At 39.2% G+C, this 17,826-nt stretch overlaps 1 protein-coding gene across 4 annotated transcripts in view; it reads left to right on the top strand.

The window, feature by feature from the left end:
- Positions 1-17,384, top strand: part of rer1 (retention in endoplasmic reticulum sorting receptor 1) — a 41,050-nt gene extending 23,666 nt beyond the window's left edge. For all 4 annotated transcript variants that reach the window (XM_073032119.1, XM_073032120.1, XM_073032121.1 and 1 more), the window contains 4 exons: positions 2,555-2,654; positions 7,669-7,747; positions 14,033-14,168; positions 15,214-17,384. In XM_073032119.1, coding sequence (XP_072888220.1) covers positions 2,555-2,654; positions 7,669-7,747; positions 14,033-14,168; positions 15,214-15,303 — 405 coding nt within the window. In that variant the 3' untranslated portion in view covers positions 15,304-17,384. The remainder of the gene's footprint in view (positions 1-2,554; positions 2,655-7,668; positions 7,748-14,032; positions 14,169-15,213) is intronic.
- Positions 17,385-17,826: the final 442 nt, after the last annotated feature.

Below are 17,826 nucleotides of genomic sequence, written 5' to 3'. Positions count from 1 at the left end.
TTGACACCCATTAGTCCCATTGTAAAAGTAAGAGAGCTGTGGAATAGTGTGTTGGATGTAGTTGTTCACCCTGTGACCTGAATTCAAGTACTTGCCAGATTTGATGGGATAAGTTCCACATCCTGCTATACAGTACATACATTTGTTGAACTGAGTGCATCATTAACAGAAGCAATGGTGGGAGAGCCATTGGAAACCAACCATTTACTCTTGCCAGTTTAATAGAAAGCTTTGCGTTCTTAAATGTTAAATAAAAGTTGTGAAAGTAATGGAGGTGGAAGCTAATTACGTGGCTGGCATGCATTCGGATTGCTCCTTCCTTTCCTACGTGGAGTCCCTAATAAACTGTATTTTAGACCCTTTCTGAGTGTCACATTTCACGAGCCTGCAAACAGTTTGACTACCAGTAGTGCCATGATGAAACTCACATGAAGCCCATCTGTAGCAAACAGTCTGTGGATAGTGTTCAACATCAAAACTTCTGTATTTGATTTTCACTAATCCTCATGGTCAACATGTTGCATCCTGATTGTCATCATAGGATGCAACAACAATGGACAGCCTACCTCTTGAGTTAATATCTGTCTCAGGATTGGATCAGATCATGAGAAGGCTATTGACCATCTTCATCCTGTTTAGTACTTAAGCCGCTGGCACTTGCAGGTTGGAGGAGCAGCACCTCATATTTCGTTTGAGTAGCCTCCAGATTGACAGTAAGAACATTGATATCTCCAGTTTCTGGTGTTTTCTCCATTCTCCTCCTCTCCTTTTCCATTTCCCATTCTGCTTCCCTCTTGCCCCTTCTCACCTGCCAACCATCCCTCTTGTGTGCCCCTCCTCCCCTTTCTCCCATGGTCCAGTCTCCTGTTCTATCAGATTCCTACATCTGCAGCCCTTTACCTTTCCCACCTATCACCTCCAAGCTTCTCACTTTACCCTCCCTACCCCATTCACCTATCTTCCCCCTCATCTGGCTTCTCCTATCACATTCCAACTTGTACTCCTTCCCCTCCCTCCACCTTCTTATTCTGCTTCTTTCCACTTTCTTTCCAGTTCTAATGAAGGATCTCTGTCTGAAATGTCGACTGTTTATTCCTCTCCAAGGATGCTGCCTGATCTGCTGAGTTCCTCCAAAATTTTGTGTGTGTTACTCTGGATTTTCAGCATCTGCCTTTATCTCATAATCTTAATATCCATGTTTAATAAGTCAGTCAAAATAAATTTAATATACCTAGCAACAATTGCAGGTTTATTTTTCCAATTTTCCATGTAAATAGTTTTCTAACTTCACCCCTAAAAGATGAGTTTCCAATTTTGAAGAATTGTCTCCTTTTACTAGACGCCTAACCAGAAGAAATTTTAGTTTGTTCTCTTCACAGTATCAAATATTGATTAACTCACCATTTGAACCTTTTTAAGTTCCAGAGAGTACAATTTGTGTAATCTCTCTTTAACTTAATGTCAATGTATCCTTCCCCAGGTTTGCCCAGAAATGAACACACAAGTTATTGGTTCACTAGGACTTTGCACCTGTAATATTGTAGGTGTGACAGAATAGGTTGGCAATGCTAATTCCCCTGCTAAACTTGTCCCTTTGCCTGGTTAGTCACTCCTCCTCTTTCTGTCTGTGGCCTACTTTCCCAGTAGTTCACACACTTTGACCTCTCGTTTTACAATTCTTGGGAGTTCACCATTCACACACCCTAACAGTAAAACAATCGCTAGCTTGGCTAATCAAAACAATCCCTTCAGTTAATGTGCTCTACTGGTTTTAACTCATAACAATGAGGATTCTAGACACAGGCATTCCAAACAGTTTCATTTGTTTTCACTCATACTGTTACATCAGTTTTTAGACAGCAAAACGGCCTCAAAAGACCCGAGGGACAGTTTGGGCGTTCTAAAATGCCTGGGTTAGTGGGAGCAGGCGCACTACACCCTACGCAGGCAGTTTTAAACCCTCAGTTCAGCTTTGCTGAGAGATGTGGAGGTTGGATTTGACGACTGGTGAATAGTTATATAGGAAGGTTAATGACAAAGTGTGTCGTGGAGAAAGCCTCTGTATATTTGTAAATTTTTGCACGTTTGATTTCATTTGTGTATTTGTAAACACTTTTCTTCACAACTTTTGCTTTTTTTTCACTTGTCACTAAGTACAACCCATTACACTAAGGTACCATTTTTTTTCCAACTGGTGACCCTCGTCAGATATGCTTACCCACACCTGCAAATAAAAACAACAGAGGTGCTTTAATTTTAAGAAAAACCATAACAACTCAATTATTGTACTCCAAAACCTGAAAACAAACCATGGTAAAACATACTTTACATAATTACATCATCACATCAGACCAGCCTGTTAAAGTGAACGCCAATTCAATGTTGAATTATGTACTTCCAGCAATTACATTACCCTAAAATATAAAGTCTGGACTTTTGTGATTTAGATATAAAGCCCTGGACAATTTTATGTACCTTTTCGTAACATTTACTGACATTTGCACTTGCAAGCCTAAGTCTCTCGGGATGCTAATGTGATATTTTTCTTGTTCAGGGATGGTACATTGTGACATATGCATTGGGGATTTACCACCTGAACCTCTTCATTGCTTTCCTGTCTCCGAAGGTTGACCCTTCTCTAATGGAAGATTCAGGTACTGAGACATCAGTGGATTTATAAGAGTGAGGATTGAATATATATATCAGTAATTTTCAGAATGGCATGCTCATGTAAAAAAAAAGGTTTACTTTGTGGAAAGAAAATAAATTACATGACAGACTTCTGGAGTCTCCAAGCTTTTTATAAGTTGATTGCCAAGACTGTACACAGTGCTCCATGTGCATTCCAACCAGTGTCCTATTTCTTACTGGAGTGCAAAGTATTTCACTGGCTTCCTTTACGAGTGTGTTTGTTTTTGTTCTAGTTGCATACTTTCTTTTAAAATGTGTACAATTTGTGTTTAATTTGTTTTTCATGTGAATGCTGCTCATATGATGCTTTCTGCCAGGTAAGTTTTCGTTGCATTTATTAAGTGGACGGTGAGTAGCTGAGTTTGTCATTTGCACAAGTATGGTGAAGCACAGGTACTGTTGCAAGAAAAAGTTCGTGAACTCTTTGCATTTACCTTGTTTTCTGCATTAATTACTCATAAAGTGTGGTCTGATCTTCATCTAAGTCACAATAATAGACAAACACAATCTGCCTAAACTAATAATACACAAACAATTGTACTTTTCATGTCTTTATTGAACACATTTAATCATTCACAGTCCAGGCTGGAAAGAGTACGTGGACCCTTGTATTTAATAATTGCTGGAACCTCCTTTAGCAGCAATAACCTCCACCAAACATTTCCTGTAGCTACTGATCAGACTTGCACAATGGCAAGGCTGAATTTTAGACCATTCCTCCATACAAATTTTCATTTAATCAATACTTCTGGGATACCTTGCATGAACAGCATAGCAATTGGGTTAAGGGCTGGACTCTGACTTGGCCATTCCAAAACACAAATTTTCTTTTTAAACCATTCTGTTTTTGATTTACTCTTGTGTTTTGGATCATTGCCTTGTTGCATCTTCCAACTTCTATTAAGCCTCCAGTGATGGACCCTCTATCCTGACATTCTCCTGTAAAGTGGCTTGATACGATTTTGAATTCATTGTTCCCTCAACGATTGCAAGCTATCCTGAGGCAGCAAAGCAGTCCAAACCATGATGCTTCTTCCACCGTGCTTCACAGTTGGGATGAGGTTTTGGTGTTGGTGTACAGTGCCCTTTCTCCTCCAAACATAGCAGTGTGCATTTCTGCCAAGAAGTTCAACTTTTGTCTTATCTGTCTCCAGAACATTGGCTCAGAAGCGGTGTGGAACATCCAGGTGGTCTTTTGCAAACTTCAGATGTGCAGTAATGTTTTTATTTTGGAGAGTAGTATTTCCTCCATGGTGGCTTTCCTTGAATATCATTCTTGTTCAGTGTTTTTCTTATAGTGGACATTTGACCAGAGACCTTAGCAAGTTCTAGAGATTTCTGCAGGTCCTTTGCTGTTACCCTTCGGTTCTTTTTCACCTCCTTCAGCATTGCAGGTTGTGCTCTTGGTGTGATCTTTGCAATACACCCACTCCTAAGGAGAGTAGCAACAGTACTGAATTTCCTCCATTTGTAAACAATTTCTCTTACTATGATGAACACTCAGGTCTTTAGAAATACTTTTGTGGCCTTTTCCACCTTTATGCATGTCTACAATTTTCTAAGGTCCTCTGAAAGTTGTTTTGCTCAAGGCATGGTGCACATAAACATCTTTCTTGAGAAGAGTAGGCTCTGACTTTGTGTCTTTTTTTTAATAGGGCAAGCCACCTCTACAACCCACACCTCCAATCTTACCTCATTGATTGGAACACCTGACTCCAAATAGCTTTTGTAGAAGGCATTACTTCAGAGGTTAACATACTTGTTTAAACCCAGACTGTGATTGTTTAAATGGTGTACTCAGTATTGATGAGAAGAAATACAATTGTTTGTGTGCAATTAGTTTAGTCAGATTGTGTTTGTCTATTAATGTGACTTAGATGAAGATCAGACCACATTTTATGAGTGAGTAATGCAGAAAATCAGGTAATTGCAAAGGGTTCTCAAACTTTTTCTTGCAACTGTACAGTGATAAAAGATGCAGCAGCAGCATCAGAGGGAAAACAATATAAATGATACAAGACTGTAAAGGGAAACGAACGACTGTATTACAAGAATTTAATTGCAAGGAAAGTCAGAGACTAGTCGATGATAGAGGTGTAACTTTGCTGAGGAAGGCGTAGGTTTTTGAGGTTCGTTCAAGAACCTGGTGATTGTGGGAGTAGTAAACAAAAGTAACAAACCTGAGTAATTTGAAGATTGGAAGTATTTAATCCTGCCTCAAAATTGAAGATATACAAAGTATGACCTTAGAGAAAGTCCCTCCATGCTGGACAATTTTTTGCATACCTTTTGTATTGTATTCAAGCCATATTGCTCAGGCACAATGTTAGCATATTGCATTGTTCAGTAGTGTTCTGGGTTCTTTCAACCACCGGCATTACAAATTTATCTGCGGTGTTGCTTTTGGGTGTATCTAGGCAAGAAGCTACACCTGTCACAGATACAGCAACAGGATAATAGATGTTCTTTTTTTAAAAAAATAGCAAAATTAGAGTAGGAGCTTTAAAACTAAATGGAGAGGTGACATACCCGAGATGTCTCATCCATAGATAAGTATAAAGGAAAGAAAAGTCCAAGACACAAAAATAAAATTAGGTCAGTATCGTGGAGAGTTCTTTTGACTTTTGAAAAGACAGATTATAATGCCTTCATAGTGCATTTCTCAGGACAGTATTACAAAGATTGGTGAGTTTCATTATATGTGTCAACAGAACAGGTTTAATGAACTGAAGAGATGTAGCAAGTCCATCTGCCTTAGAAAAATGGAGGAAATATCCATTTGCAGAAATAAAAACACTAAGTTGAGGTTATTGTCAAACATGCACAAGTGCAATGGAAAAACCTACTGCAGTAGCATTCTCAAGAAGTGATCACTGATTACAGCCTTGCCAAGGGCTCACCTTGCACCGTTGAATTCCATCCAGCAACGGCTACAGGACAGTGATAAATGGACACTCAAGTGCTATCAAAAAATCTACTCAGTCAGATACAACCTACCGTTGCAAATACATGCTGTCTTTGATGAGCTCACTCTAGTGCAAATGCTCAGTCCCTGTCTCTGATGATAGATTCATCAATAACATCAGCTGGAGACTTTATTCACTGAACAGTTGCCACTTGAAGACAACTGTCATGAGTTGGCGTGCAAGTGAGAATAAAATGTTGTTTACATCAGATTTTTTTTCTTGTATCGTAGAAACTACAAAACTATCAGATTATCATTGAAAGGGAAAATATGCTGAGGATTATAAAAAGAATATTTCCTGCAGTTTGATTTGATAAACTTTACTCATGATTTCACAGGGCTGGTTTCAGGGTTGCTATTAAACCACCTGATATTCCTAAAGTAGTTCTGAAAACATTTGATCTCAAAAGATATTGTGCTTGGTATATCTAAAATAGTGGTTACAGTGATTTCAGAATATAAAACCCACAACAGAGTTTTCTCTTGTAAAAAGACACAGTAGCATACTGGTTAGCGTAGTGGTTCAGTTCTGCTGCTGTCCGTACGAGGTTTGTACCACCTTTCTGTGACCACATGGATTTCCTCCAGGCACTTTGGTTTCCTCCCACATTCCAAGACATATACCAGTTAGTAGGCCATATGGGTTTAATTAGGTGGCGTGGGCTTGTTGGGCCAGAAGGGTATGTAACTAAATAAATAAAAAGAAAATAAGCGAGGATGGAACTACTGGTTATAAGGCAGCACTGCACTGTCAGCTATAAATTTATGCAGAACAGGAGTGTCACAAAGATATAGTTGGTAAAAGTGTCGTTACCAGGGTCCCTCCTGTTGCTTCAGGTGGACGTAGTATTCCATGGTGCTACACTGAGAAGTACAAGGGAGGACTGTATATCCTAGTGTCCTGACCAGTAATTATCTATAAGCAAAACCACAATGGGCATATTTGGCCAGCCATTGTAGTCCTTGCCTCTTACCTGGTCAGGATGACTCACTGCAACTGTCCATCTCAGTATTAGCAGCAAATGTACTTCATGTGATCTTTAGAATATCACAGCCTTTGACAGAGGACAATGTCAAGGAGGAGTTTTGTCTTTTACAAAGTCTTTTGAATAGTTTTAAAATGTTACTGGTGTTTTTTTATTTAAATCGTTTTTTAAATGCCTTACTATTTTTATCCTCTGCTCCAAGCTATGATATGTAGTCAAATGTATGTGGAGTGCAATTGTCTACAAGGTCCAGATTGTCAAGGCAGATTTGGCTACCTGAGGGATCCCAAAGTGTCTGGATTCTTGTGATGTGCCAAAATCTAAACATGAAAGTCTGCAGATGCTGGAAGAGCAAAGCATCACACCAAAATGTTGGAGGAAATCCAAACCCACCTGGCTTCACCTATCACCTTCAAGTTATTCTCCTTCCCCTCCCCCTACCTCTCTATTCTAGCTCTTCTACCTTCCTTTTCAGTCCTGAAGAAGGGTCTTGACCCAGAAGGTTGACTGTTTATTCATTTCCACAGATGCTGCCTGACCTGATGAGTTGCCCCAGCATTTTGTGTGTGGTGTGCCAAAATCTATCACTCTGAGTGGCCTGACTTTTCAGATCACCTGCATAAATTTGGGACTTTCTTTCCTAAAACTAGTGGAACATGGGTTGTTTCCTTAAGAACTACTGTCCATATGCAGCATGACTTGGCCCAATGAAGGCAGATGTTCTGGTCATTACCATTATGCTTTTTACAGGACCTAGCTGTGTGCATTTTGACTGTTGAGATTCCTGAATGCATTACCATTCAAAAGTATCTAGTTGCTGTAAAGCAGAAGTTCCCAACCATTTTTATGCCATGAAACCCTACCATTAACCAAGGGGTCAGTGGACCCCAGGTTGGGAACCCCTGCTGTTAAGGGTTTTGTGATGCAGTGAAGTCATAGGAGGCTTTATGTACATGTTGGTTTGTTTTATTTTGAAGTTCTAGCTTCACAGCTGCTAGTAAATATTTCTTTTTCTTTCTTCTCCAGATGATGGACCTGCACTACCGACGAAGCAGAATGAAGAGTTTAGACCTTTTATAAGAAGGCTACCAGAATTCAAGTTCTGGTAAGCGATTTGTAGGCAAAAATAATGTTCCTCTACAGTGACGTTGGTACCAAACCCAAGAAATTGCTTTTCCCTGCTTCATGCTATCTGTAATCTGGATTATCTCTTCCAGTGATCTAGTAGGAGAATAGAGGCACAAAATAATTGAGGACTTCTAAAGCTGAAGTGGATCTGGTAGTCAAGTTAGTCTGGGTTAGCCATCATACTTTACATTATGAGTTGAGGTTATTAATGTATTAAACTGCTTCTGATTTGATAATGGCTAGGAAGGAAGAAGTGCTAGGACATTTCCATATTTCAGGAAAAGCATTGTGATAACTTTCGACAGCGAAAAAAATAGTACCTTGCAGATTAATATAATTACCAGCAGTAGGGCAGGTCAATGGATACATTTTGCAACTTGGAACAGGGCATTGGTCCAAAATATTACTTGTTGGTAAGATATGAGATGACAAAGAGGAGGTGTACAGGAGTGAGATGCATTGGCTGGTTGAATGGTGTTGCAGTAACAACTTCGTACTCAACTCTAGAAAGACCAAGGAATGGATTATGAACTTCAGGAAGGGGAAGTTGGGTGAACATGTACCAGTCCTCATTCAGGTTGGCAGTGGAAAGGGTGAGTTCCTGGATTTCTGTTTCTCCATGTGCTTATTTAATTTTCCTTGAGTGCAGGCATCCAAGCTATCTGCCTTGAGCACTCTAGGTTACACATTGGAATAAGGACAAAAGGTTCAGGGGAACCAAGGGACAGTGGCAAATTAGATCCCAGATTGCTTTGGTGGAAGTAATAGGTAATGGTTGCTGTGTGCATTGGAGACAAGGCAGCTGTTACCCATTGGGTTCAGCAGGATGAGTACATCATGTCCCAATATTTGTAATGTCCATTAATGATTTAGATCTGAATATTGGGGGTATTATAAAGAAATGTGTAAATAATGTGAAAATTGGCTCTGGGATTGATAAGGAGGAAAGCTTTAGATTGCTAGAAGGTTTGGGTGGTCTGGTTTGTTAATTGATCAGAAATATGGCAAATAGAATTTATTGCAGTGAAGTAATGGACAATAATTGGAAGGATGTTGAATGATGCAAAAAGAAGAATGAGATTAAGCCATGTGCACAGACCCTTAAAAGGGTCAGTGCAGTTTAATAATAAGCTCCAGAAGGCAAAATGATACTACCCTTTATTAATCATGGCATAGAGCACAAGAGCAGGGATGTTATACCAGACCTATATGTAACTCCGTTTGGGCTACAGCTTACAGTGATGATGTTACCAGGAATGTAGGGATGGAAAAGATAAGGACAGGAAATGGAAGTACACGAGGGAAATCTTTTACATACGTGCTCTCTTCTAGGTCAGATATCTTGACGTGGAAAAGCATTGTCATTCCTTTATCATCTGAACATTGGACCTCTTTCACCCATCACCTCTGTGGGTGCTACCTTCACAAGAAGGTCTGCAATTGTTCAAGATCAGCTTCTTTAGTAATTAATAGGAATCAGCAATAATATGCTGATCTTGGTTAAGCTTACATCCTGTAAAATAAAAATGTAGGAAAAGTAAATAAATTGCTAAGGAGAATTTTATTACCCTGAGTATGATTTGGGTCATTAAATTTATGCACGAGAGATCTTAGCACGAACTGTCTCTTCCAGTTTATAAAGGAACAACTGCCTGATATAATTTTGCCTTCTAATGTAGGTATTTAGCTCAACAGATCATGGCTCTTATATTACTTACTCATCCAAATACTGTTTAAGTGTAATTGTTTCTGTTACTACAACCCTTCCGGGCAGTAAGTTCCAGATCCCTATACTTCCTTGGGTCCTTATCTCTCTTCTAATCCTTCTACCAGTTACTTTAAATTTGTGCTATTTGTTCTACTGACTCTAAGGGATATGGGTTCTTCCTGTTCACTCTTTCTAAGCTCCTTATAATGCTATACTATTCAATATATCCCCTCCAAGTAAATATCTCCCCTCCTTTGTCCCAAAAAAAGTATCCTAGCCTACTTGATCTTTCCTCATAGCTAAAGGTCACGAGTTTGTAAGATACTATCAAAGTAACCTTTGGAAAATAATTGCAGTGCATTTTGTGAATGGTACTTCAGGCATCATTCACCAGTTATGGGGGGAAGTAATATTTTAATTACTGATAAAGCAAGCAGCTTTGCTCTTATCAACTTTCTTGGCTCATATTGAAGCTGCATATATTTGGGCAAATGGAAAGTATTCTGTCACTCTCCTGATTCAAGGTCGGTGGTTGCTAAATGAACTTGGGGAAGTCAGCATTTCAGTCAATTAGTGTGCAGTACCTGACTCTAACATGCTCTTTTACTTTATTTTACATTATTTTTACATTTATTTTGCATGGTTGGCGAGAAGTGAGCTACAGAATGTTGATCATGGTGGGTTTGACACATTGAGAGGAAATGCTTAATTTTCTAAGGAGGTATAATGGAATTTAAATGTTGAGCATTCAGTGAATAACCACTCGTTTAAGCTTGCGAAAGGAAGGTCATTAAGAAAGTAAGTGAATATAGTTGGGGCAAGGACACTGCTGGGAAAATTCTCGTGATAAATCCTGGGCAGAAATGGCTATCCTCCATCAGCTGTGTCCACCATTGTGTGAGTGATGGTAACCAATGGAGCTATCTTGTTGATTCCGCTGACTTTACCTTTACCAAGGTTTGGTCAAATTCTGCTCTCATATCAAGAGAGGTTAGAATAGTACATCACATTACAGGCCCTTCGGCCCACAATGTTGTGCCAACCCTCAAACCCTGCCTCCCATATAACCCCCCCCCCATCTTAAATTCCTCCATATACCTGTCTAGTAGTCTCTTAAATTTCACTAGTGTATCTGCCTCCACCACTGACTCAGGCAGTACATTCCACGCACCAACCACTCTCTGAGTGAAAAACCTTCCTCTAATATCCCCCTTGAACTTCCCTCCCCTTACCTTAAAGCCATGTCCTCTTGTACTGAGCAGTGGTGCCCTGAGGAAGAGGCACTGGCTGTCCACTGTGTCTATTCCTCTTAATATCTTGTACACCTCTATCATGTCTCACTATTCTGTATGTTTTCACTATTTTGTATGTTTGAACTATGACTTTGAGATCTGAATGAGTAGTCTAAGCGAAACAAAGTAAGAATTAATGAGCAGGTTATTGGTTAGTGTAATGGATGTTACAGTGCCTATAAGAAGTATTCACCCCTCTTGGAAGTTTTCATGTTTTATTGCTTTACAATGTTGAATCACAGTAGATTTATTTTGGCTTTTTTTGATACTGATCAACAGAAGAAGACTCATGCCAATGTGAAAACAGATCCCTACTAAGTGATCTAAATTAATTACAAATATAAAACACAAAATAATTGCTTGCATAAGTATTCACCCCTTTTAATACGACACACCAAATCATCACTGGTGTAGCCAATTGGTTTTAGAAGTCATGTGATTAGTTAAGTAGAGATCACCGTGTGCAGTCAAGGTGTATTTATTGATTATAGTAAAAATACACCTGTATCTGAAAGGTCCAACTGCTGGTGAGTCAGTAGCCTGGCAAAAACTACACCATGAAGACAAAAGAACACTCCAAGCAAATCCATGAAAAGGTTATTGAAAGGTACAAGTCAGGAGACGGATGCAAGAAAATTTCCAAGTCACTGAATATCCCTTGGAGTACAGTTAAATCAATTATCAAGAAATGCAAAGAACATGGCACAGCTGTAAATCTGCCTAGAACAGGCCAATCCCAAAAACTGAGTGACACTGCAAGAAGGGGTCTAGTGACAGAGGAATTACAGGCTTTCAGTGGCTGAAATGGGAGAGACTGTACATACGGCAACTGTTGCTCAGGTGCTTTACCAATCACAGCTTTATGGGAGAGTGACAAAGAGAGAGCCACTGTTGAAAAAACTCATATGAAATCTCCGCTAGAGTTTACCAGAAGGCATGTGGGAGACTCTGAAGTCAGCTGGAAGATGGTTCTATGGTCCGATGAACACAAAATTGAGGTTTTTTGGTCATCAGACTAAATGCTAAGCCAAACACTCCACGTCATCAAACACGCACTATCCCTACTGTGAAGCATGGGATGTTTCACTGCAGCAGACCCTGGAAGGCTTGTGAGGGCAAAGGGTAAAATGAATGCAGCAAAATACAGAGAAATCCTGATGCAGTCCGCAGGAGAAAATTTGGGAGAAGATTTGTTTTTGAGCAAGACAATGATCCCAGGCATAAAGCCAAAGTTACACAGGAATGGCCTAAAACCAACAAAGTCAATGTCCTGGAGTGGCCAAGTCAGAGTCCAGGCCTTAATCCAACTGAGAATTTGTGGTTGGACTTGGAAAGGGCTGTTCACTCATGATCCCCATGCAATCTGACAGAGCTTGAGTGGTTTTGTAAAGAATAATGGGGGGAAATTGTGGTGTCCAGGTGTACAAGGCTGATAGAGACCTATCCACACAGACTTAAGGCTGTAATTTCTGCCAACGGTGCATCTACTAAATATTGACTTCAAGGGGGTGAATACTTATGCAATCAATTATTTTGTGCTTTATATTTGTAATTAGATCAGTCTGTAGAGATATGTTTTTACTTTGATACAAAAAAAGTTTTTTTTTTCTGTTGATCTGTGTCAAAAAAGGCCAAATTAAATCCACTGTGATTCAATGTTGTAAAAAATACTGTAAAACATGAAAACTTAAAAAGGGGGGTGAATACTTTTTATAGGCATTGTACTATCATTATTAATAATGCCAACCATCAAGTAACTAATGATTGTGAGTAGTCTATCAGGTGGTCATTTGATGAGATTGGATTCTTGCATTTGTTTTTGTGAGCTCCTCATGCCTGAGCAGTTTACTGCATTATCAGCTTATTCTCTATCCCATAAAATAATGGTAGAGACTTAAGGAGGCCAGGATGGATTATCCACACAACAGTTTTGGCTGAAATTGAATGTTTAAGCCTTGTATTTTGTACTTAAGTTCTTAATTTTGCCGTCAGTACCCACTACCATTCACAACTGTATGTGACAGAACTTCATTCGATCAATTGAATAGGTCATCTTGTTCTTGTTGTTTGCTGTTTTAAGCAGTCCTATGATATAATTTTGCATGCTGTTTTTGCATGAAACTGCTGCAAGTAGCAGTTATGGAATTTAAACTCTTAATAAATTTGGAATTTAAAAACCAGTTTCAGCAGTTCTGGTCACAGAACTAAGTGTTATAAAAAACATACCTGGTCCACATATTTGTTATGCAGGCTAACCTACCTAGTCAGGTTAATATGTGACTATAAACCCATTTCAACTGCCTCGTAGAAACCATTCAGTCAAAGGATAAAACTGGACAGACCACCCACCATTCGGCTGTTATCTGACATGGCGTCGTTGCTCTCAGCCCAATTAATGTTGTAAAATCCTCCTCACAGACATCTGAGTAATGACAAGTTTAGGAGTGCTCTCTAACAAGTTGAACACCAGCCTGACATGGGTGAGTGTGACTTTTATACTTTGATCATAATCATTGATAAGACAGACCCACTTACAAGAGGTACAATAGTGTACAGGTCAGGAGGTGTAGTTCAGGAAGCCTTCAACTCCAAAACCCTGAGGTCTCATGGCATCAGGTTATTCTCCCTCAGCTAATGAGTAGTACATCTCCACTTCCTGTAAAACTTGGATGAATCACTTATAAGAACAAAAGTAGTTTGATTGGGGGCACCAGTTTCCATACTCCTGTGGCTTGGTAGCATTATTGTTGATTGAGCTGCCCAATTTCTGAAGGATACAGCTGTACAATCAGGTCTGCACAGATTCTAAATGAGTCAGCATAAATCAAATGGATGTCATTCTCATCGTCTACCTTTGGCAAATGAATCAGTCCAAGATGCGTTTGTGGAGACAAAGTCTTGTCTGGTAAAAACCTCCACATACAGTGTGATACTGCCATTGTGCTAAATGGAACAGATCTGGCAGCTCTAACTGGGCATCTGTGTGGCACTGTGCACCATCAGCTGCAACAGAAGAGTATTCCATCATAATCTGCATATCTGAAACTTAAAGTGCCAGTGTAGTGAAGCTACAACACAGGAGTACATATGTGTTAAACAGAATGTGATAGGCAGAACAAAGCAATATCACAGTCAACAAATCAAAGCTCTGAAATCCTGTCAATCTATGTCAGCTTCCTCCTGAAAACCTACCTCACATGAATTAGTCTACAGTAATTTAGATTCATCTGATAAATCCTGGTATTTTTGTTTTTGTTTTCAGGCACTCTGCTACAAAAGGAATAATAGTAGCCATGGTTTGCACATTCTTTGATGCCTTCAATGTGCCCGTTTTCTGGCCAATTCTGGTCATGTACTTCATTATGCTCTTCTGTATTACCATGAAGAGGCAAATTAAGGTAAATCAATTATTTCTAATTCATCATTATAAACACATTGCATACCTCCAGAACCAAGCTAGCAACAAAATCACTGCTGTTTACTCAGTCCTGTGGGGCTAAGGATGAGATCTTTATTTTGTGGAGGTTCTCAGTGGCTTTGACTGCATACCTTCACATTTATAGTGCAGGGTGAGTTCTGGGAGCAAACTTGCTGCTTAGTTGTATAGCCTGTAGGGATATGTGTCATAAATCTGCATGATGGGCAATTAAAATTTTCATGTACGGGAGTCCTAAACTACAGCTGTAAGACAATAAACAAATTCTAGCAGAACAATTAAGTCAAGGTAGCACTGGACTTACTAGAACATTCTGCCTAAAAAAAATTGCTTTTCTGAATGTTGTATGTTTTAGTGCTTTGTGACTTGTAGAGAATTAAGAGCCAGTTTCTTCACAAAGAAATTGGTTTCAGTTCCACCTCATCAAATGATCTGACAACCCTGCAGCAGTGCAGATACTAACAGCACCTGTACGCCTGCGTTGGCAACTTAAGACTGCCGACTTGGGTCAGCTGGGACCAAGCCACATTGTTGGGTTAGATGGGGGATGTCAACTCAGTCCCATTGGTCACAGCCTTGGTCTGTGCTAAGCTGATTCTACAGTCTGAGCGTCTGGTACTGTAGACTTGTATAGAGAAGGTTGGAAATCAAAAATGAAAACAACCATTTGGGAGTATTGCTCTGGGACTGATGATGAAAATGTGCACATGGCATGACAAATTCTGGAATTATTCAGAAGATTAGATATCATCTACAGGGAGAAAATGATTCAGGTCTGATGCATCTTTAAAGTAGATTTTCACAGTCTTCACTAGCTTGTCTTTGAAAAGCTTTGTGAAAATCACAAAATTGACCTTTGATAACGTTGGAAGGGACTGGTCTGAAGAGGTTTTGAATGGTATTTGATTATCATGTGACCATTGTCTCTGGAATGGATGGGGTTCTGTGTGAAAAATTGTTCTGAGATGCCAGTCTTGTCTTAATTTCTCTTCTGTCCTTTTAAACAGCACATGATCAAGTACAGATATCTACCATTCACGCATGGGAAAAGGATATACAAGGGGAAGGAGGAACCCTCAAAAGCATTTGCCAGTTAGAGAACATGCTACTTGGCACTCCAGGATTATTTTCTCCCGCCTCTTTACATATAAATATTGGACAATAATCGCAAGTCACGTGACTATTATTATCATGTTTGGTCCAACCTCTCTGAAGGGTACATTTTAGAAGGTGATTTAGTTTTGAGATTATCTTTTGGCGCTGAGACTTTGTCTTTATAAAATACAAACACTTTTTCCTGACCATTTTGATTTAATTTATAGGTGACTTCATTGAAATCTCTCTTTTGATTGTATACTGTATATGCCAGTTGCTTCAAATGTACTTTCACTTGTGTCATTTGGGGGGAAAAATTAAAATATCAACCCCCCCTCCTCTTTACTAAAATAGATTTTATTTCAAAAATACGAATACCCAAATTATAGAAGCTTTTGGCAAGATACTGTTGCAGTATTATGATACAATGTTGAATAGTTGGATAAGGCACAGCTCTCTGCTTCATTTACAGGTCCTAACAAGGTATTGAAAGCTTTCATTATTGAGGTTGGGGTTAGGATCAGAGGGTGATGGGATTGGTGAATCTGAGATTTTGAGTATCCAAGTTGCAAGAAGAGTGAGGTAAACTTCGCAGCCTTTGAAAGCTGAATTGTAGGAATCAAGCAATATGAGATCCCTTTCTCCTACCATTTTAAATCCAAAATTTTAAAGAAATTGACATTTAGATACTATCATTGAACTTTAAATCTATCAGGCCAGATATTGGTAATGGACAATAAATCAAATGTTATTAAAGTTTTATAATATGCACTCAAGATTCTGAGCTTTGAACTTGGATCTGTAACAACTTCCAAGATCCTTGTTCCTGGGAAGTGACTTTGTTCTGTTCCTTAAGCTACTAAAGCTATCAGCTTTCACATATACCAGCAGGAGGTGGTTTAAGCTTCATCAAAGTTCCAATATTGTACTTGGAGACAGCTGTGCTCACAACAACTCACAAGCTCACTGTCAGGAAACGAGTGGATTGCAACATGAATGCATGCTCCTAAGGGGTTAGAAGACTGAAATAACAAACTATCAATGTTCTTGAACTTTTGGCATTTAATTGGCCTAATCACTGGGACTCTGAGGTAGAAGTTGAGTAAGATGGTGGAATAGGGCAATAGTATATATAAATAGGTTGTGAATGAGCAGTAAATCAGGACCATTATTGGATTAAGCATTTGAAATGAAACTCCAGCTCTCTTTGGGAGTCTGTTGCTGCACTGTTGGTTGAAAAAGCACTAGGGGGTGCTCCTGGTCTACACAACAGCCAGAAATGCCGCCTGTAATCTGGTGATTGCCGAATGGAAAGTACATACCCATGAGTTTGTGCTGTTTTTGGCCAGATGAGGCATGTGTGTGATGCCTGGCAACTTGAGTTGATCCATTTGATCATTGGTGATCTAGTAGACCAACATCTTCAGTTCAACATATTCAGGAAAATCAGAGTTTAAAACGCAGCTGATTGTTCTATCACCTTGTATGATTTTTGAGCTCATGACCCAGGATCAATGAGTTTTCCTAATTTATACCTTACTGAACAAATAGGTGTGTGCGTCTATGTATGTGTAGGGTGGTATGCATGTTATTCCCTCCTCAGTGTGTAATTTGATTTAAAGCAGGGTTAAGATCCCAGAATATTTCTGGAGTTTATATTTAAAAGTATGAAAAACAGTTCAATGCATACCCTTTCAGAATTCTCATTGTCTATGTTAACTATATAAAATGTGCATGTTGAACCTTGCTTATCACCTGTGAAACATGTCAAAGTCACCCACAACCTAAAATTTTCAGATTTTATTTACCATATTTGAAGGAAGGTTCAGTATGTTGCACAGATCTAAGATGTGCTAGTCTAAAGGGTGTACTGCAAAGTTGTGAGAGCAAAATAATACAATGTGCCCAGAGTGTTTATACAGAAGTTGCAAAGTTACAATTAAACTTGACTTCATATTAAAATGTCGAATCTCGTTTGTCACCAATGGATTTGGATTGTTTTTAACGTTGTGTTGTTGTATTTAAAGGACAACAATCTTTTGGGAGATTTAAAATCCCACCATTAAATTTTTCCACATTCTCATTTTTGCCTGGCATTCCTTTCCTCGCCTCCACACCTCACATTTTAGGATTTGGTGCTATAAAGTTTGTATCTAAAAGTTGATGACTCCTAACCTAGATGGACCGTCCTGTTTTGAACAAGTTATTTATTGTTCCCCTGGGATTCACTTATGTATTTTTTTAAAGCTTGAAAGTGTGCCAGAAATTAATGGATGAGGAATGTGGTCGAGCATCTCTGCTAAAAGATATTTCAGGACATTGATTCCTCCTCTGTCTCTAACATCCCACTACAGCGAGAAGATTGAACCACCTATGGGCGACAGGTAACCAGTATAAAGGACACACATCAGAAATGTTTTACCCTGTGCCACGTCAGTAACTATTTATGTCCCATATGTATTCAAACTGCACAAACTTCAGAACTTGAAATAAGACTCAGAATGAGAGAATAAGCTCAGCATTGC

This window comes from Hemitrygon akajei, chromosome 29 (genome assembly GCF_048418815.1).
Source record: "Hemitrygon akajei chromosome 29, sHemAka1.3, whole genome shotgun sequence".
Lineage (NCBI taxonomy): Eukaryota > Metazoa > Chordata > Chondrichthyes > Myliobatiformes > Dasyatidae > Hemitrygon > Hemitrygon akajei.
Note: the sequence above shows the minus strand (reverse complement) of the source record. Positions and strands in the feature narration are given on the sequence as shown.